The sequence below is a fragment of the Pelophylax lessonae genome, assembly GCF_965119305.1.
Source record: "Pelophylax lessonae genome assembly, chromosome: 3".
NCBI lineage: Eukaryota > Metazoa > Chordata > Amphibia > Anura > Ranidae > Pelophylax > Pelophylax lessonae.
The window spans coordinates 35187312-35208675 of record NC_138770.1 but is presented as its reverse complement, the minus strand read 5'-3'; the positions used below and the strand labels follow the sequence as shown (position 1 = coordinate 35208675).

The following is a 21364-nucleotide window of genomic DNA, read 5'->3' as shown; positions in this document are numbered from 1 at the left end:
CTTTTCTTTCTTTATAATAAAACTTTTTCTGATTTAAAAGAAAAAAAACACTCAGAAAAGATGAGTAGGGAAAATGTCAGTGGCCTCCACCTGTAAAGCCATTCCTGTTTTGGAGGTCGTCTCATTGTTGCCCATCTAGTGCACCTGTTAGTAACAACCCCCTCTGCTACTTCACTGACCAGATGAATATCCCAGGAGTTTCCCTGACTTGATGCTATACTCTGATTATAAAGTATATCTCAAATTGGGAAAAAGTGATAAGAGAGACCTCAAACTCCCCAGTTCAAGAGGTACTTAATGGGGCAAGGGAATAGGAAGGGGGAAACTGTTTCTGGATTTTTGGATACCAGTATCTAATGGTAGTAAATCAACATCGCATATAGATAAAATAGTTTTTATTTCATAAAAAAGTTAATTAGACAAACATAACAAAAAACACAAGACATACAAATAAAGTCAATATACAATCAGATTGACTGAGGTGCATTTGACACAATTAGGACTGTGGAGTATAGTTGGCATGTCTCCACAGTAGGTTCTCTACATGTTTTGCGGACTAGGCCGCTTCTTCAGGAGAAACAATGATGGATTAAAAAACGATTCTATAAAAATAGAACGAAATGGAATGAGTCATGATGAAGTTAAGGAACATAATTGTTAATACAATGGGTATGTGAGTGTCCAAAATACAATGGGGAGTATCAATTTTACCTGCAGTCACCATGAGGCGGGTTTGGCCAATGGGGGCGGCAGGATCACCACATAGTCTCACCGGCGGATATGGGAGACCTTAACGCGTTGATGAAAAAATATAAAAATTCATGAGTGCAATAATGCTCTGAGTGATGTCAATATATAGGGAGAAAAAGAGGGGGGGAGGGAGAGGACCTACAAAAAGGAATGAAAGGGGAAGGGAAGGAAGGGAAAGGGAGGGCATAGTGAAGAAAAGGGAAGGAGGGAATAACAGACAACAAGGGGATGAAAAGAACATAATCGATAGAGTATACATTGACCACTCATGTGAAAAGATTAGTAATAATTACCTTTCAGATAATTTATCCAAGTATTACCATGCGGAGAGGGTGCGAGGACTCAATGCCAAAGGATAACAAAAAATGGTTTCAGGTCCAGTTAATGATCTGGTCAAGAGAGTGACCTGGGGGGTAAGGAAAAAACACCATGCGAAGAGGAAAGTTTTGAGGCAGCACATCAGGTAATAACCAGCGGACATCGTCCATGCTACATCCACTGTTAGACTTGTGGGATCTCCCATTTATTTTTGGATCTATCTTCTCTTTTTAGGACTTTTTTCCTTTGCAAAACACGTTCGGCATATCACTGGTATATATCGATGGAATAGCATATGGCCACAAGGAGTGCCCAAGATTAGACCGAACATTGGGGTTATCCCCGTTTGGGTCTTCTCTAGGGGGTGTTTTTTCCTTACCCCCCAGGTCACTCTCTTGACCATATCATTAACTGGACCTGAAACCATTTTTTGTTATCCTTTGGCATTGAGTCCTTCCTCGCACCCTCTCCGCATGGTAATACTTGGATAAATTATCTGAAAGGTAATTATTACTAATCAAAATTTTAACATGAGTGGTCAATGTGTACTCTATCAATTATGTTCTTTTCATCCCCTTGATGTCTGTTATTCCCTCCTTCCCTTTTCTTCACTATGCCCTCCCTTTCCCTTCCTTCCCTTCCCCTTTCATTCCTTTTTGTAGGTCCTCTTCCCCCCCCCCTCTTTTTCTCCCTATACATTGACATCACTCAGAGCATTATTGCACTCATGAATTTTTATATTTTTTCATCAACACGTTAAGGTCTCCCATATCCGCCGGTGAGACTATGTGGTGATCCTGCCGCCCCCATTGGCCAAACCCGTCTCATGGTGACTGCAGGTAAAATTGATACTCCCCATTGTATTTTGGACACTCACATACCCATTGTATTAACAATTATGTTCCTTAACTTCATCATGACTCATTCCATATCGTTCTATTTTTATAGAATCGTTTTTTAATCTATCATTGTTTCTCCTGAAGAAGCGGCCTAGTCCGTGAAACATGTAGAGAACCTACTGTGGAGACATGCCAACTATACTCCACAGTCCTAATTGTGTCAAATGCACCTCAGTCAATCTGATTGTATATTGACTTTATTTGTATGTCTTGTGTTTTTTGTTATGTTTGTCTAATTAACTTTTTTATGAAATAAAAACTATTTTATCTATATGCGATGTTGATTTACTACCATTAGATACTGGTATCCAAAAATCCAGAAACAGTTTCCCCCTCCTATTCCCTTGCCCCATTGAGTACCTCTTGAACTGGGGAGTTTGAGGTCTCTCTTATCCCTTTTTCCCAATTTGAGATATAGTCTAGCATCTGGAAGTTGATACTGTTACGGTTTGACTAATTATAGGCTTTTTTTTAATCTGATTATAAAGTGTTGAGCAGTGTATATGAGTGTGGAAAACTCTTGGTAATTTTTCTTGTCTTCTGACAGACGGACTCTGTGGTGGGAATAGAAGGACATCGGAGGAAGATGTGACTACAGAAGATAATGACATGGCATCTTCTCCAGAAGTAAATCCCGTTCCTCATAATATACATGACAGACCTCACCATTGGAGGAGATCATTGGAATCTCCTGATACTTCACATAGTCCTCTAATATCTGACAGTGCAGACGGGTGCGGGAAACCATCTCATCTCAGGGAAACTTCTTTATACCATACAGGAGAGAATTCATTCTCATGTTCAGAGTGCAGGAAATGTTTTAAACAGAAAAGAAGCCTTCTTAGCCATCAGAGAATACACACAGGTGACCTTCCCTATTCATGTTCCGAGTGCGGGAAATGTTTTAATGGTAAAGGAAACCTTCTTCGCCATCAGAGAATACACACAGATGAGCGTACCTATTTATGTTTAGAGTGCGGGAAATGTTTTAATCATGAACTAAGCCTTCATATCCATCAGAGAATACACACGGGTGAGTGTCCCTATTCATGTTCAGAGTGCGGGAAATGCTTTAATAATAAAGTAAACTTTCTTAACCATCAGAGAATACACACAGGTGAGCGTCCCTATTCATGTTCAGAGTGCGGGAAATGTTTTGGTCATAAAGGACACCTTTATGAGCACCAGAGAATTCACACAGGGGAGCGTCCCTATTCATGTTCAGAGTGCGGGAAATGTTTTAATAAAAAAAGAAGCCTTCTTTACCATCAGAAAATACACACAGCTCAGGGTCCCTATTCATGTTCTGAGTGCGGGAAATGTTTTAGTCCAAAGGAAACCTTTTCCAGCACCAGAGAATTCACACAGGGGAGTGTCCCTATTCATGTTCAGAGTGCGGGAAAAGTTTTAATCATAAAAGAAGCCTTCTTATCCATCATAGAATTCACACAGGGGAGCATCCCTATTCATGTTCAGAGTGTGGGAAAGGTTTTAATAAGAAAATAAGACTTCTTAAGCATCAGAAAATGCACACAGGTGAGCTTCCCTATTCATGTTCAAAGTGCGGGAAATGTTTTAAGGAAAAAGGAACACTTCTTAAGCATCAGAGAATACACACAGGCGAGCGTCCCTATTCATCTTCTGAGTGCGGGAAATGTTTTAATGAAAAAGGATCCCTTTTTAGCCATCAGAGAATACACACAGGTGAGCATCCCTATTCATGTTCAGAGTGCGGGAAATGTTTTACTCATGAAGTAAGCCTTCTTAGCCATCAAAAGAATACACACGGTTGAGCATCCCTATTCATGTGCCAGGTGCAGGAAATGTTTTAATCAGAAAAGAAACCTTAGCCATCAGAGAATGCACACAGGTGAGTGTCCCTATTCATGTTCAGAGTGCGGGAAAATTTTAATTGTAAAGGAACCCTTCTTAGCCATCAGAGAATTCACACAGGTGAGCGCCCTTTTTAATGTTACGAGTGCGGGAAATGGTTTCCATACAAAGGTTTATTTCTTAGAAACCAGAAAGTTCATACGGGCGAGTATCCTATTTCATGTTCAGAGTGTGGGAAATGTTTCACTCCTTATGTACGTTTCAAACTGCAAAGAATTCACACTTACATTAGAGGCTCCGTTTTTTTGTGTTCAGAGTGCGGGAAAGTTTAAAAAGAAAGGAAAAATAATGATACATCAGAGTACACCCCCTGTTGGTACTACGGGAAATGGACGTTGGATTGTAACGGGTGGAACTGTTTAGTCCATAAACAAATGTGAAACCCCCACAGTCCACTCGGGGTTGGTTTACACCCGCATCGCCCTCTGACCCGTTGTGGGGTTGGCAGGCAGCTGGGAGCCCTTATGTTATTCCTGTAAAGCCCACGCCAGTACGCCGCAACCGTATGCATCGGGGCTGTTGCGGCACAACCCCATTCAGTTGAATACCATTGCCCAATGTGACAGGGGGGTGTGAGGTTTGCAGCAGCCGCAAATTGCAGTGCCATGTGTACCGCCCCATCTGGCTGCCATGTAAGCTTAAGGGGGTGGTAAAATCATGACTTAACTGTCTACCTTTACCGATCCCTCCCCACATGAGGCAACAGGCAGGAAATAATCACAATACAGAGGGCAACAGTTGGGCATTAATGACAATACATGGGACAACAGATGGACAATCAAGACAATACATGGGGCAATAAGTAGGCAATCATGGCAATACACTGGGCAACAAATGGGCAATCATGACAATACATGGGGCAACAGCTGGGCATTCATGACAATACATGTGGCAACAAGTGGGCAATCATCGCAATACATGGGGCAAGAGATGGACAATATGGCAATACATGAGGCAACAGTTAGCCATTGATGATTATTTATTGGGCAAAAAGTGGGCAATCGCCACAATACATGGGGCAACAGATAGACATTCATGAAAATACATGAGCTTGATTTATTGAAGTCGCTGGATTTTTATCGGTTCAACCAATGTATGATTATTAATACATTTGACACATTTGTTAATTTTATTATAAAAGATTTAAGCTTTATTTTATTCATATCATTACTGTGTGGCAATCGGTTATTCTGATCTTGTACAATAAAAACGCTTCGTACAATATTCTGTGCCGAGTCTTCTTTTTTACCAATGATTAGATGATCGGTGATTGGAATGTGATCAGTTCATAGAGAGTCATCCATTGGGGTTTTATTAGTGAGATGGAGAGTGGAGAAGGCACCACATTGACAGCCATTGGAGGTCCTTTCTAAAGCCCTAAACTTTTTGGCAACCTGTCTATGACATTAGTCTTCCAAACTCTATCTCACTGAGCTAAGGCCAGAAGAGTTCCAGGAGTTCTTCTCTGTCCGCAGTTCCCAAACCAAAAGGAGACATCCACCATATCTTCAATCTTAAGGTCCTAAATGTCCTCAGCTGGGCCCAGGAGCTCCGCATGTAATCCACCAGGTCATAACCTCTCTCTTTATTAGGGAAACTTTTTTTTACCATTCCACATACTTGTACTGTGGCAAGGCGGCCGTTCTAGACAGAATCACGTACCTCTACGTCATCTGCATTTCTAGGTCTGGGGCCAGAACAATTTGAGAAGTTCTACTTTATCACAGTTCCCAAACCAAAAGTGGACATCCACCATATCTTAAATCTTAAGGCCCTAAATGCCCTCAGCTGGGCTCAGGAGTTAAGCATGCAGTCCACCAGGTCATAGCCTCTTTATCAGGGAGAATTTTTGCATTGGCCAACTCACATACATGTACTGTGGTAGGGTGGCCGTTCTGTGCAGAATCACGTACCTGTATGTCATCTGCTTTTCCGGGTCTGGGGCACCCAGGTCTTACTGGACACAGCAGTAGCCAATCAGCGGGTCCGGCGGACACAGTGTCCATCGGCACCCGGCAATCGTTCCTGAGAGAGGCAGAAAAGTTGTCTGCCGATGTAAACAAGGGAGATCACTGTTCTGTTAGTAGGGAAGATGGAGATCCTGTGTTTCTGCTAATGGAGAAAGGAGATACTGGCGCACAGAGATTATACAGTGGGTACGGAAAGTATTCAGACCCCCTTAAATTTTTCACTCTTTGTTATATTGCAGCCATTTGCTAAAATCATTTAAGTTCATTCTTCTTCCTCATGAATGTACACATAGCACCCCATACTGACAGAAAAACACAGAATTGTTGACATTGTTGCAGATTTATTAAAAAAGAAAAACTGAAATATCACATGGTCCTAAGTATTCAGACCCTTTGCTGTGACACTCATATATTTAACTCGGGTGCTTTCCATTTCTTCTGATCATCCTTGAGATGGTTCTACACCTTCATTTGAGTCCAGCTGTGTTTGATTATACTGATTGGACTTGATTAGGAAAGCCACACACCTGTCTATATAAGACCTTCCAGATCACAATGCATGTCAGAGCAAATGAGAATCATGAGGTCAAAGGAACTGCCTGAAGAGCTCAGAGAGAGAATTGTGGCAAGGCACAGATCTGGCCAAGGTTACAATAAGATTTCTGCTGCACCTAAGGTTCCTAAGAGCACAGTGGCCTCCATAATCCTCAAATGGAAGATGTTTGGGACGACCAGAACCCTTCCTAGAGCTGGCCGTCCGGCCAAACTGAGCTATCGGGGGAGAAGAGCCTTGGTGAGAGAGGTAAAGAAGAACCCAAAGATCACTGTGGCTGAGCTCCAGAGATGCAGTCAGGAGATGGGAGAAAGTTGTAGAAAGTCAACCATCACTGCAGCCCTCCACCAGTCGGGGCTTTATGTCAGAGTGGCCCGACGGAAGCCTCTCCTCAGTGTAAGACACATGAAAGCCCGCATGGAGTTTGCTAAAAAACACCTGAAGGATTTCAAGATGGTGAGAAATAAGATTCTCTGGTCTGATGAGACCAAAATAGAACTTTTTGGCCTTAATTCTAAGCGGTATGTGTGGAGAAAACCAGGCACTGCTCATCACCTGTCCAATACAGTCCCAACAGTGAAGCATGGTGGTGGCAGCATCATGCTGTGGGGGTGTTTTTCAGCTGCAGGGACAGGACGACTGGTTGCAATCGAGGGAAAGATGAATGCGGCCAAGTACAGGGATATCCTGGACAAAAACCTTCTCCAGAGTGCTCTGGACCTCAGACTGGGCCGAAGGTTTACCTTCCAACAAGACAATGACCCTAAGCACACAGCTAAAATAACGAAGGAGTGGCTTCACAACAACTCCGTGACTGTTCTTGAATGGCCCAGCCAGAGCCCTGACTTAAACCCAATTGAGCATCTCTGGAGAGACCTAACAATGGCTGTCCACCAACGTTTACCATCCAACCTGACAGAACTGGAGAGGATCTGCAAGGAGGAATGGCAGAGGATCCCCAAATCCAGGTGTGAAAGACTTGTTGCATCTTTCCCAAAAAGACTCCTGGCTGTATTAGATCAAAAGGGGGCTTCTACTTAATACTGAGCAAAGGGTCTGAATACTTAGGACCATGTGATATTTCAGTTTTTCTTTTTTAATAAATCTGCAACAATGTCAACAATTCTGTGTTTTTCTGTCAGTATGGGGTGCTATGTGTACATTCATGAGGAAGAAGAATGAACTTAAATGATTTTAGCAAATGGCTGCAATATAACAAAGAGTGAAAAATTAAAGGAGGTCTGAATACTTTCCGTACCCACTGTATATAGTCCAGCCAGCAATAAATATCTAAAAATACCAATGATCAGGGTAAAGGGTAGTCCACAAAACGTCACTGGTCTTTGATTATGGGGGTACAATAAAGGAATGCACAGGACCACCTGCGGCTGCTGGAGAAGGAGCTTCTCCCTGTAGAAGGAGCCAAATACTCTGAGCTCATAGCCGTGCTTCTCTTCTTGTCTGATACCTCCTATCCTTCCGGTGACGGCACTTCCGCTGTGCCTTCCATGCTGGTTAGCGTGGCTTCTTGGGGCACCTCCAGGCTCCCGAGCCAGCCATCTCTCTGCCCAGCACCCGGAACAGAGGACAGCGATCATGCAGGATGGTTCTAGGAGGATCCTCAGACTCTGACACCAGATGAGTACTTGTATATTTTACCTCTTGTGAGTGTTTTAATCCTTCGTTATTAAAACCCTATAACCAGGATACCTCACTTAGCTGGTGCTTCCTGTAGGGTTGCCACCCATCCAGGATTTACCTGGACAGTTCGGGTTTTGAATCCTGTGTCCGAGATTCAGGCTACCTGAAACCCGGACACAATATTCACAATGGACTGTGGCTCCCCAAGTACCACAACCCCTGAGTGCATAGATGTGCACACCGGCCTCACCCCATACACGGACAGGAGAGAAGAAAGGGCTTTATCTATTCCTCCGCCTCCCACCCCTACCCGTGTCAGTATAGTAATCAGGTAGGTTAGTGTAGGAATCAGGTAGGTCTCTGTAGTGGTCAGTATAGTGATCAGGTAGGTTTGTGTAGTGGTCAGATAGGTCTGTGTAGTGGTCAGGTAGGTTTGTGTAATTGTCAGTATAGTAATTAGTTAGGTCAGTGTAGTGATCAGGTTGGTCAGTGTAGTGGTGAGTTAGGTCAGTGTAGGTGTCAGTATAGTAATCAGGTAGGTCTGTGTAGTGGTCAGTTTAATTGTCAGGTAGTTTTGTGTAGTGGTCAGGTAGGTTTGTGTAGTGGTCAGCTAGGTCTGTGTAGTGGTCAGCTAGGTCTGTGTAGTGGTCAGTTAGGTCTGTGTAGTGGTCAGTTAGGTCTGTGTAGTGGTCAGTTAGGTCAGTGTAGGTGTCAGTATAGAAATTAGGTAGGTCAGTGTAGTGATCAGGTTGGTTAGTGCAGGAATAAAGTAGGTCAGTGAAGGAATAAGATAGGTCAGTGTAGGTGTGTGTAGTGGTCAGGTAGGTTTGTGTAGTGGTCAGGTAGGTCTGTGTAGGTGTCAGTATAGTAATCAGGTAGGTCAGTGTATGAATAAGGTAGGTCTGTGTAGTGGTCAGCTAGGTCAGTGTAGGTGTCAATGTAGAGTAGTCTAGTAGATTTGTGTAGGGGCGCAAATTACTTACCTTGCCCGGGCCGCAAATTACTTACCTTGCTCCGGGTGCTGACAACCCACGCTACACCACTGTTCCTGCCTGACCACTGCCCTCTATACACAGGACTGTATATGACATGTTCCTGATCACTGCATTCTATACACAGGACTGTATATGACATGTTCCTGATCACTGCCCTCTATACACAGGACTGTATATGACATGTTCCTGACCACTGCCCTCTATACACAGGGCTGTATATGACATGTTCCTGACCACTGACCTCTATACACAGGACTGTATATGACATGTTCCTGATCACTGCATTCTATACACAGGACTGTATATGACATGTTCCTGACCACTGCACTCTATACACAGGACTGTATATGACATGTTCCTGACCACTGCACTCTATACACAGGGCTGTATATGACATGTTCCTGACCACTGCCCTCTATACACAGGACTGTATATGACATGTTCCTGATCACTGCATTCTATACACAGGACTGTATATGACATGTTCCTGACCACTGCCCTCTATACACAGGGCTGTATATGACATGTTCCTGACCACTGCCCTCTATACACAGGACTGTATATGACATGTTCCTGATCACTGCATTCTATACACAGGACTGTATATGACATGTTCCTGACCACTGCACTCTATACACAGGACTGTATATGACATGTTCCTGACCACTGCACTCTATACACAGGGCTGTATATGACATGTTCCTGACCACTGCCCTCTATACACAGGGCTGTATATGACATGTTCCTGATCACTGCACTCTATACACAGGACTGTATATGACATGTTCCTGACCACTGCCCTCTATACACAGGACTGTATATGACATGTTCCTGGCCACTGCACTCCATACACAGGGTTGTATATGACATGTTCCTGACCACTGCCCTCTATACACAGGGTTGTATATGACATGTTCCTGATCACTGCATTCTATACACAGGACTGTATATGACATGTTCCTGACCACTGCACTCTATACACAGGACTGTATATGACATGTTCCTGACCACTGCACTCTATACACAGGACTGTATATGACATGTTCCTGACCACTGCCCTCTATACACAGGACTGTATATGACATGTTCCTGATCACTGCATTCTATACACAGGACTGTATATGACATGTTCCTGACCACTGCACTCTATACACAGGACTGTATATGACATGTTCCTGACCACTGCCCTCTATACACAGGGCTGTATATGACATGTTCCTGATCACTGCCCTCTATACACAGGGCTGTATATGACATGTTCCTGATCACTGCACTCTATACACAGGACTGTATATGACATGTTCCTGACCACTGCCCTCTATACACAGGGCTGTATATGACATGTTCCTGACCACTGCACTCTATACACAGGACTGTATATGACATGTTCCTGACCACTGCCCTCTATACACAGGACTGTATATGACATGTTCCTGATCACTGCATTCTATACACAGGACTGTATATGACATGTTCCTGACCACTGCACTCTATACACAGGACTGTATATGACATGTTCCTGACCACTGCCCTCTATACACAGGGCTGTATATGACATGTTCCTGATCACTGCACTCTATACACAGGACTGTATATGACATGTTCCTGACCACTGCCCTCTATACACAGGACTGTATATGACATGTTCCTGATCACTGCATTCTATACACAGGACTGTATATGACATGTTCCTGACCACTGCACTCTATACACAGGGCTGTATATGACATGTTCCTGATCACTGCACTCTATACACAGGGCTGTATATGACATGTTCCTGACCACTGCACTCTATACACAGGACTGTATATGACATGTTCCTGACCACTAAACTCTGGTCATTACTGATGGTGAACTCTACATTCATGACCGGTAGCGGCTTTTAAAGTGTCATCTAAGAGAAATTTTGGGTACCAAAGATTTTCATCATTGCACAGACACACAATTTTTATTTATGTTTAATAATTTTTTTTACAATGTTACTTTTAACAAGATTGCAGTCATAGAATCAGGAAATAGTAAAGGAAGAAATCCAATTGGTCAGGAAAATTACTTGTCTGGAATGTGGAGGCGGAGTCGGTAATAATTTGTGCACATTACAATACACAACGTGTTACATTATTATAACAAAGTATTGTAGAAAAGATCGCACCATAGAAAATGGGGGAAAGGAGACAATAAACCCGGATATGAAGGTGACATTTGTGTACGAGGAACACCTTAATAATTACCACCATTTTATTCTCCAGGGCCTCTGCTTTCAGAAAATATGTTTGGGGGTTTTATCTAATCTTCAGGACAAAAATCTGCATTTTACCATGTGTGCAAAACCAGCTCTGGTATTTATGTCCTTCAATGTGTACTGTACTCATAAATACATGGGTATGATCTCAGGGATTAGTATGACCCCCCCCCGACATAGGAAACTAAGGGGTCTATGCAAACATTATATGTTGGGTGAGTGTGACAAGCATGTGTACAGCCGTATTCTAATAAACACAGTGATTTCCTATATTCGTCAGCTCCAACTAGTGGCCATAATGAGGTATAAGTTCCAAAATATCTCAATCAGGAAAAATGGTTCAATATCGCGTTATGGCCACTAGATGGATCCAATGATCATAGGAAATCACTGAATGAAATAAAATAAGACCAACATTTGTCATGGATGAATGAATGCTTGTCATATTTGTTCATCTATTTTATAAAAACTAAACATGTAAGTGAAGTGGTAACTATTGAGCCAATCACTTCATCAAACCACACATAATATCTCCCTTCAAAAGGGAAATCAGAAATTATTTACAGAAAATCAAACAGTATAAATATTTTCCAACCAATAACCTCCACCCAGACAAGATATGTAGAAATATAAAGACAAGCGGTGTTACCTCTCGTGCCACACTCCGCCAAGCCACCCAAACCCACACAGGAGCAAAGGAAAGAAGTTCTCACCTAGTTCATCTCCGAGGTTCTCCTTCCCTCCTGTTGGGGGATGGGAGAAGGATGGACTGAAGACAGAGAGACACACGCTTCGGGGGCACCACTGGTAAGTAGGGCCTTGAAATGAAGGACATCAACTTCAGAATTTCTGTCTTGTCGGTGTAAAGTTTACTGATAAAGATATATGGGATCTCACAGCTTCTAGCTCTGTAACCCGCTATATCATTATCAGTAACCGTCACACAGACAAGCAAGACATTCTGAAGGTGATTCCTTCATTTCACGGCTCTACTTACCACTCTACACCCCAAAATTTACTCAGCCAATGAAAAGTCAACACGGTACAACACTTCATCCATGTCTCTGGTCATCTCTGATCTCCTTATCAACTGTTTCTTACATGATGAAGATCAGCCATGGAGTATATCTAAGGTGTATATCAGGGTGTGCTTCTTCCCCACATATCCAGCAACATTCATATAGAAGACATTTCCCGTACTCAAGGCACTAATACACTTCCAGGGTTGTGTGGGATCTCTGATGTACAGGAAGACAGGACTTCAATGAGGAACAATTCCCTCACTCAGGACAGGAATATGTCTTCTCGCCAGTGTGAGTTCTCTGATGTTTGTGAAGATTAGACTTTACTGAAAAACATTTCCTGCACTCAGGACAAGAATACGGCTTCTCCCCCGTGTGAGATCTCTGATGTGTGTGAAGATTAGACTTTAGTGAAAAACATTTCCCACACATTGGACAGGAATACGGCTTCACCCCTGTGTGAGATCTCTGATGTTTGTAAAGATCGGACTTCAGTGAAAAACATTTTCCGCACTCAGGACAGGAATACGGCTTCTCCCCCGTGTGAGATCTCTGATGTGTGTGAAGATGAGACTTCTGTGAAAAACATTTCCCACACTCAGTACAGGAAAACGGCTTCTCCCCCGTGTGAGATCTCTGATGATTGTAAAGATCGGACTTCAGTGAAAAACATTTCCCACACTCAGGACAGGAAAAGGGCTTCTCTCCCGTGTGTGACCTCTGATGTTTGTAAAGATCGGACTTCAGTGAAAAACATTTCCCGCACTCAGGACAGGAAAACGGCTTTTCCCCTGTGTGAGATCTCTGATGTTTGTAAAGACTGGACTTCTGTGAAAAAGCTTTCCCGCACTCAGGACAGGAAAAAGGCTTCTCCCCTGTGTGAGATTTCTGATGTTTGTAAAGATTGGACTTCTGTGAAAAAGAATTACCGCACTCGGGACAGGAATATGGCTTCTCCCCCGTGTGAGATCTCTGATGTTGGTAAAGATTGGACTTCTTTGAAAAAGATTTCCCGCAATCAAGACAGGAAAACAGATTCTCCCCTGTGTGAGATCTTTTATGCAAAATAAGACCATATTTAGAACAGAAACATTTCTCGCACTCAGGACAGGAATACGGCTTCTCTACCATGTGAGATCTTTTATGCACATTAAGACGGGATTTAAAATGGAAACACTTCCCGCACTCAGTACAGGAAAACCTCTTATCTGTTGGAAGGATGGCCCCATCCCTCACAGTCTGAGGTTCCTCAGGATAAGAGGAATACGATGGTCCGGCACTGTCCCTCACAGTCTGAGGTTCCTCAGGATAAGAGGAATACGATGGTCCATCTACACTGTGTGGTGCCGGATGGACATTTGAGGTAGCCGGGTTTTCTCCTGGACTATACTGTGTGATGTCCTCATCTTCTACTTTACAGCCTGGAGACAAAGTGAGACAATCCTCTGAGGTTTTCCTCATCTCCCGTCCATCTACTAAAATAGAAATACAAAGATTATTACTAGACATCAGCAGATTGGTTCCCCTAAACCAGGACTCCGCCCACATCAGGCAGCTTTGTCTCTTACAATTCCACCCTCAAGGTAACTAGTAAATGGGTCCTCTGATCTCCTACCAGTTATTTTCTTTATTCATGGACCTTAGTCAGAGAGTGAGGAAACAACGAGAACTGTCTTTTATAGGAGTGAGAGTGATGAGGGGATTATAGGACGAGTGTCCCCTCCCCCTCTATCACTCATTGCCATCTTACCACTTGATAGAAAATGGGTGTAACAAAAGAGAATCCATATTATGTGTATATATAGCAGTGGGTAGAGGGGAGAGAGCAGAAGTCAGGACTATGTAATTAATGTACAACATAGAGAATAAGATACAATGGATAGGACTATACAGTATCAGAATGATGTAATGTACAACATAGAGTATATAGTGCAGGGGTCAGGAGTATGTAATGTACAACATAGATTATATAGTGCAGGGATCAGGAGTATGTAATGTACAATATAGAGTATATCCACTTGACCCTCGGAAGGTTTTACATTTTTTGCTATTCAGCACTGAGCTACCTTAAACGCTTCGATACCGGGCACTTTCTTCACCTTCCTGCCCAGGCCAATTTCAGCTTTCAGTGCTGTTGCACTTTGAATGACAATTGTGCAGTCATGCTACACTATACCCAAACTACATTTTTATAATTTTTTTGGGACAGATAGAGCTTTCTTTTGGTGGTCACCACTGGGTTTTCATTTTTTGTTAAAAAAAGATCTTAGTTTCTGTTAGAAAATTTAGTAAATAAGTAATTTTCCTCCTTCACAGGTGTGCACTAATGAGGCAGCACTGAAGATGAGGCACTAATGAGCGTAATAGGCAGCACTGATAGGTGGCACTAATGAGCACTGATAGGTGGCACTTATGGGCACTGATAGGCAGCACGGATTGACGACATTGATGGGCACTGATGAGCAGGCATTGATGGGCACTGACTGGCATCACTGGTGGGCACTGACTGGCATCACTGATGGGCACTGTTGGGGCTGTACTGATAATCAGGGCACTGAATATGTGTGCAGGTCTTCCCTGGGAGGAAATGCTTCGGATTGGCTCTACTCTCTTTATACACTGTCAGTGTAAGGAGAGGAAAGCCGATAACTAGGGATGGGCTCAGGCGTGTTCGGATCGGAGACCCAACCCACCTGAGCAATCCCTCCAGGAAGTCATCACTGCACATCACCAATCACACGCAGCCTAGTCAGGGCATGTGTATGTGCAGCTGCGGGCCAGGAAAAGCCTCACTGCCTATGATTGGCGGTGTGTAGTGAGGGCTTCCTGGCGGGATTGGTCAGGTGGGTTGGGACTACGAACCAAACACGCCTGAGCCCATCCCTATTGATAACCGGCATTTCCTCATTTACATGTGATGAACTGTGATTGGACGCAGCTGATCACACGGGTAAAGAGACACGTCGTCGGCTCTTTACCGAGATTGGGGATGCACTTTGTCCCACCGATCGCCGCTTGCCCCCGCGGTCACACAAGCATGGTGAGAGTGAGATGATGTCATGTGACATTTTCCCAGAACAAGAAAGCCATCCCGCCGTCATTTGTCTATACGGCGGTCAGGAGGCAGTTAATCAGCAATTGCTCGGTCATGCAATACTGTACGCAAAATACATTTTTACCATTTTTTTTTTCACACAAATAGAGTCTTCTTTTGGTTGTATTTAATCACCGCTGGTTTTATTTTTTATTTTTTGCGATATAAATGAAAAAAAGACTAAAGAATAAAACAATATTTTCTACTTTCTGTCATAAAACATATCCAATAAAATCGAATTTTGTCACAAATTTAGGTCAAAATTTATTCTGCTACATGTCTTTGGTAAAAAAAAAATCCCAAATCAGTTTATATTATTTAGTTTGTAGGAAAGTTAAAGTATTCACAAACTATGGGATATACACTGCGCAAAAAAATAGCAAGAGTATGCAGCCAGTACCTGGAGGGTGAAGGAATTGATACCATTGAATGGCCCCCACACTCGCATGACCTAAATCCAATAGATCACATCTGGGACATTATGTTTCTGTCCATCCGACACCGCCAGGTTGCACCTCAGTCTGTTCAGGAGCTCAGTGATGTCCTGCTCCAGATCTGGGAGGAAATACCCCAGGACACCATCCGTGGTCTCATTAGGAGCATGCCCGACATCAGGCATGCATACAAGCACATGGGGGCCATACACACTACTGAGGACCATTCGGAGGTCCTAGAATGAAATTATCAGAAAAATTGACTTGCCTGCTGCATCATTTTCTCACTTTGATTTTCGGGGTGTCTTTGAATTCAGCCCTCTGTAGGGTGATAATTTTCATTTCCATCAAACGATGCGGCATCCTTTAGTTCCTAACACATTACCCAGTCCATACCAGTATAGATCCTAACACATTACCCAGTCCATACCAGTATAGATCCTAACACGTTACCCAGTCCATACCAGTATAGATCCTAACACGTTACCCAGTCCATACCAGTATAGATCCTAACACGTTACCCAGTCCATACCAGTATAGATCCTAACACATTACCCAGTCCATACCAGTATAGATCCTAACACATTACCCAGTCCATACCAGCATAGATATCCAGCATGATATTTTTCCCCATTGAGATCTGATGTGTTTTCAGAGTGTTCCTTTAATTTTTTTGAGCAGTGTATAATACAAAAATAGAGGAATCCTGATGTACTGACGGCCAATCTCATTTCCTCCATGACCGAGCACAGCCAGCACACAACAGAACATGTGACCCTGGGAGAATAGTTCTGTAAGAGATCCTGTTAGAACTGGGATATGCGGCAGAAGACCCAAGGCCTATACATCAGGTGCCTAGGCCAATCAACACCTATTGTTAAAGTTAACATTTCCAGCTGAACCACCATAATCTGCACAAATACAGGAATACAGGATGGGGAACACAGCTCAGGAAAGTGACCAGGGTATTACAGGCTGATATCACCCTGTCCCTGCCCTACTCTGGACCAATCAGTGAGCAGTATGGGTGGAGGAATGTATTTAGTGTTAATGACTAGAGTTGAGCGGACACCTGGATGCCCGTGTTCGGTGGGTCCGGCCGAACTTGAAAAAAAAGTCCGGGTCCGTGACCCGGACTTTTTCCGAACTTGACCCGGACACCGATCCCCATTGAAGTCAATAAGGACCCGAACTTCCAGGCACTAAAATGGCTCTAAAAAACCAATGGAAAGGGCTAGAGTGCTGCAAAAATGTAGTTAAGAGCATAGCAAGTGCTCTGCAAACAAAAATGGATAGGGGAATAACTTAAAACAACAAAAAAAAAAACAGAAAAATAAAACAATTTTCTTCATCTGTGAAGGACAAGGCCCATATTGAGTAGGAGGGAGGTTGAGGTGGCGGTGTAGGTGGAAGCGGCGGTGGAGGGGGACGAGGTAGCCAACACTGCTTTTTTTTAGTCATTTTAAATTAGGGTACACCCCAAAAGAGTGAGAAAGATCAAAAATATAACAATGGCTGGGTAAGGCCGGTATCCATCTCTATTCTGCACAAAGTACGGACAAGTCCTGTGGGATCCATGCCTGGTTCATTTTAATGAATGTGAGCTTGTCCACATTGGCTCTGGACAGGCGGCTGCGCTTGTCTGTGATAACGCCCCCAGCCGTGCTAAATACACGTTCAGATAATACACTGGCTGCAGGGCACGCCAGCACCTCCAAGGTGTAAAGGGCAAGCTCAGGCCATGTGCCCAATTTGGAGACCCAGAAGTTGAAGGGGGCAGACCCATCATTCACTATATGTAGGCGTGTGCACACATACTGCTCCACCATGTTGGTGAAATGCTGCCTCCTGCTAAGACGTTCCATATGAGCTGCTGTTTGTTGTGGCATGCTGACAAAGCTTTTCCACATTTCGACCATGCTAACCCTGCCTTCTGAGGTGCTGGCGGTGCCCTGGTTGCGTTGGCGACCTCTTCCTCCTCCTCCTCTGCCTTGTGCTTCCACTGTTGCCCCGCTGTCAGGTGGGAATGCCAGCAGCATTGCGTCTACCAGCGTGCGCTTTTACTCGCGCATCTTGCGATCACGCTCCAGTGAGTGAATTAAGGACGGTACGTTGTCCTTGTAACGGGATCCAGCAGCGTGGCCACCCAGTAATCAGCACAAGTTAGAATGTGGGCAACTCGGCGGTCGTTGTGGAGACACTGCAGCATGTAATCGATCATGTGTGCCAGGCTGCCCAGAGGCAACGAAAGGCTGTCCTCTGTGGGAGGTGTATCGTCTGTGTCTTCTGTATCCCCCCACCCACGCACCAGTGATGGCCATGAGCTGGCCTGGGTGCCACCCTGCTGTGAACATGGCTCCATCTCCTCCTCCTCCAGAACTGTGCCCCTGCTGGTCAATTGTGTACCTGGCGTTTGTGGGTGCAGGAACCCACCCTTGGAGCTACTTGTGAATGACTGCCCTGAAAGCCTTGGAAATGATCCCTCTTCCTCCTCCTCCTCCTCCTGGGCCACATCCTCTTCCATCATCGCCCGAAACGTTTTTTCAAGGAGGCATAGAAGTGGGATAGTTAAGCTGACAATGGCGTCATCGGCACTGGCCATGTTGGTGGAGTACTCAAAACAGCTCAACAAGGCACACAGGTCTCGCATGGAGGCCCAGTTATTGGTGGTGAAGTGGTGCTGTTCCGCAGAGCGACTCACGCGTGCGTGCTGCAGCTGAAACTCCACTATGGCCTGCTGCTGCTCGCACAGTCTTTCCAGCATGTGCAAGGTGGAGTTTCACCTTGTGGGCACGTCACATATGAGGCGGTGAGCGGGAAGGCCGAAGTTACGCTGCAGCACTGACAGGCGAGCAACAGCAGGGTGAGAACGCCGAAAGTGCGCACAGACGGCCCGCACTTTCTGCAGCAGCTCTGATATATCGGGGTAATTTTTAAGGAACCTCTGCACCACCAAATTCAGCACATGCGCCAGGCAAGGGATGTGCGTCAAACTGGCTAGGCCCAGAGCTGCTATGAGATTTCGCTCGTTATCGCACACCACCAGGCTGGGCTTGAGGCTCGCTGGCAGCAACCACTCATCGGTCTGCTGTTTCATGCTCCTCCACAACTCCTGCGCGGTGTGTGGTTTTTCCCCCAAACAGGCAAGTTTTAAAACTGCCTGCTGTCGTTTACCCCTGGCTGTGCAAAAGTTGGTGGTGAAGGTGTTACGCTGACCGGATGAGGAGGCGGTAGAAGATGAGGAAGCAGAGTAGGAGGACTTAGGAACAGGAGGCAAACTGAAGCACCCTGCAATCCTCGGTGGTGGAAGGACATTTGCCAAATTGCTATCCGCCTCAGGCCCAGCTGCCACTGCATTTACCCAGTGTGCCGTTAGGGAGATATAACGCCCCTGACCGTGCTTACTGGTCCACGTATCGGTAGTTAGGTGGACCTTGCCACAGATGGCGTTGAGCAGTGCACACCTGATTTTTTCCCCCACTTGGTTGTGCAGGGAAGGGATGGCTTGCCTGGAAAAGTAGTGGTGGCTGGGCACGACGTACTGTGAGACAGCCACCGACATAAGGCTTTTAAAACTGTGCGTCTCCACCAGACGGAATGACAGCATTTCAAAGGCTAAGAATTTTGAAATGCTGGCATTCAGGGCCAGGGATCGCGGGTGGTTAGGGGGGTACTTCCTCTTACTCTGAAGTGTTTGGGAGATGATAAGCTGAACGCTTCCACGGGACATTGTGGAGATGGTTGGTGACCCAGGTGGTGGTGTTGCTGACAGATCCTCTGTTTGCGGGGTGGCAGGTGCCGGTATCACTACAGAGGTGGATGAAGAGGCCGAGACTGCAGCAGAAGAGGAAGCAGGAGGAGCCAGAGACCTTTCTTGGTTTTGAAGGTGTCTACTCCACTGCAGCTCGTGCTTTGCACTTAGATGCCTGATCATGCAGGTTGTGCTCAGGTTGAGAAGGTTTATGCCTCGCTTCAGGCTCTGAAGCGAGGCTCCTGTCATCAGCACATTGTCTGAAGAACTTCCACGCTAGAGAACTCCTTTGACCTGGCTTTGGTGCGCTTGGTCCCTTGCTGCGTTTGGCAGTAGCAGGCATAGTGTCTAGGGCACGGCCGCTCCACTTCTGCACCCTGCTCCCTCTTCTGCTGTGCTGGTGGCTCTGTGCGACCACCGCCTCTTCCTCCAAACTACTCAGGTCACCTGCATGACGTTCATTCCATGTGGGGTCGAGGACCTCATCGTCCTCCACATCATCTTCCACCCAGTCTTCACCCCTGCCCTCCTTGTCGGTCTCCACAATTCTGAGTGCCGCAGCAGTTGGCACCTGCGTTTTGTCATCATCGGAGACGTGCTGCGATGGTCCTTCCATGTACTCATCTTGAGAAATAAGTGGTTGGGCATCGCTGCACTCAATCTCTTCCACTTCTGGGGCAGGGCTAGGTGGATGGCCCTGGGAAACCCTGCTGACAGAGTCATCAAAAAGAAGAAGAGACTGCTGCATGACTTGGGGCTCAGACTGCTTGTCTGATTTGCAAGGGGGTGAGGTGAAAGACGGTTGGACATCGGCTGCAGGTGCCAACTCTGACCTTTCTGCAGTAGACCGGGTGGGAGACAATGTGAAGGAACTGGAGGCGCTGTCAGCAACCCAATCTACTATCGCCTGTACTTGTTCTTGGCTCAACACTTGTTAGAGGCGTATGATGCCCTAACAAATACTGCTGCAGGTTCTGTCGCCTACTCACACTTGAGGAAGGTGTTTCACTTGTGCGTGTAGCTGGCACAGTTCGAACACGTCCTCTCCTTGCAACAGGAGCTCTACCAGCAGCACCACGACCCAGGCCACGGCCCCTATTTGACGTTCTCCTCATATTTCTGTAATTTATGATCTTGCCCTAGAAAGGTGTTTATTGAATAGCGGAACAAAACAACAACAGTATCCCACGGGTGTATCTCACAGTCAAATATGCAAACTATGCCGCAATTTAATTTTTTTTACCCCAAAGGGGTGTTTATTAAATAGCGGAATAGCAAAACAGTATACAAATACAACGGGTGTATCTCACAGTCAAATATGCAAAGAATGCCGCAATTTAATTTTTTTCATCCCAAAAGGGTGTATATTGAATAGCGGAATAGAAAAAAGTATATAAAACGGTGTATCTCACACGTACAAACACAGACTAGGCCCCGATTACAATTTTTTGTACCCTAAAGGGAGGATGAGGAAGAGGAGTAGGAGGAGTTCGGAACAGGAGGCAAACTGAAGCGCCCTGCAATCCTCGGCGGTGGAAGGAGATGCGCCAAACAAATTTAAAAGGTGTATCTCACACGTACCGATACAGACTATGTCGCAATTTATTTTTTTTCACCCCAAAAGGGTGTATATTGAATAGCGGAATAGAAAAAAGTATATAAAACGGTGTATCTCACACGTACAAACATAGACTAGGCCCGATTACAATTTTTTGTACCCTAAAGGGAGGATGAGGATGAGGAAGAGGAGTTCAGAACAGGAGGCAAACTGAAGCGCCCTGCAATCCTCGGCGGTGGAAGGA

At 44.9% G+C, this 21364-nt stretch overlaps 3 protein-coding genes across 3 annotated transcripts in view; 1 reads left to right on the top strand and 2 right to left on the bottom strand.

The window, feature by feature from the left end:
* The window catches only part of LOC309550773 (gastrula zinc finger protein XlCGF66.1-like), a 150806-nt gene that overhangs the window by 106114 nt on the left and 23328 nt on the right, over positions 1-21364 (top strand). The window lies entirely within an intron of this gene.
* The window catches only part of LOC309550708 (uncharacterized protein), a 295084-nt gene that overhangs the window by 271437 nt on the left and 2283 nt on the right, over positions 1-21364 (bottom strand). The gene's annotated exons all lie outside the window — the stretch shown is intronic.
* LOC309549958 (uncharacterized protein) lies at positions 12542-16091 on the bottom strand (the record flags this gene model as incomplete). The annotated part of the gene is made up of 2 exons (XM_082250437.1): positions 12542-13255; positions 16080-16091. The coding sequence occupies 2 exons, from the start codon at positions 16089-16091 to the stop codon at positions 12542-12544; spliced, it is 726 nt and encodes a 241-aa protein (XP_082106563.1).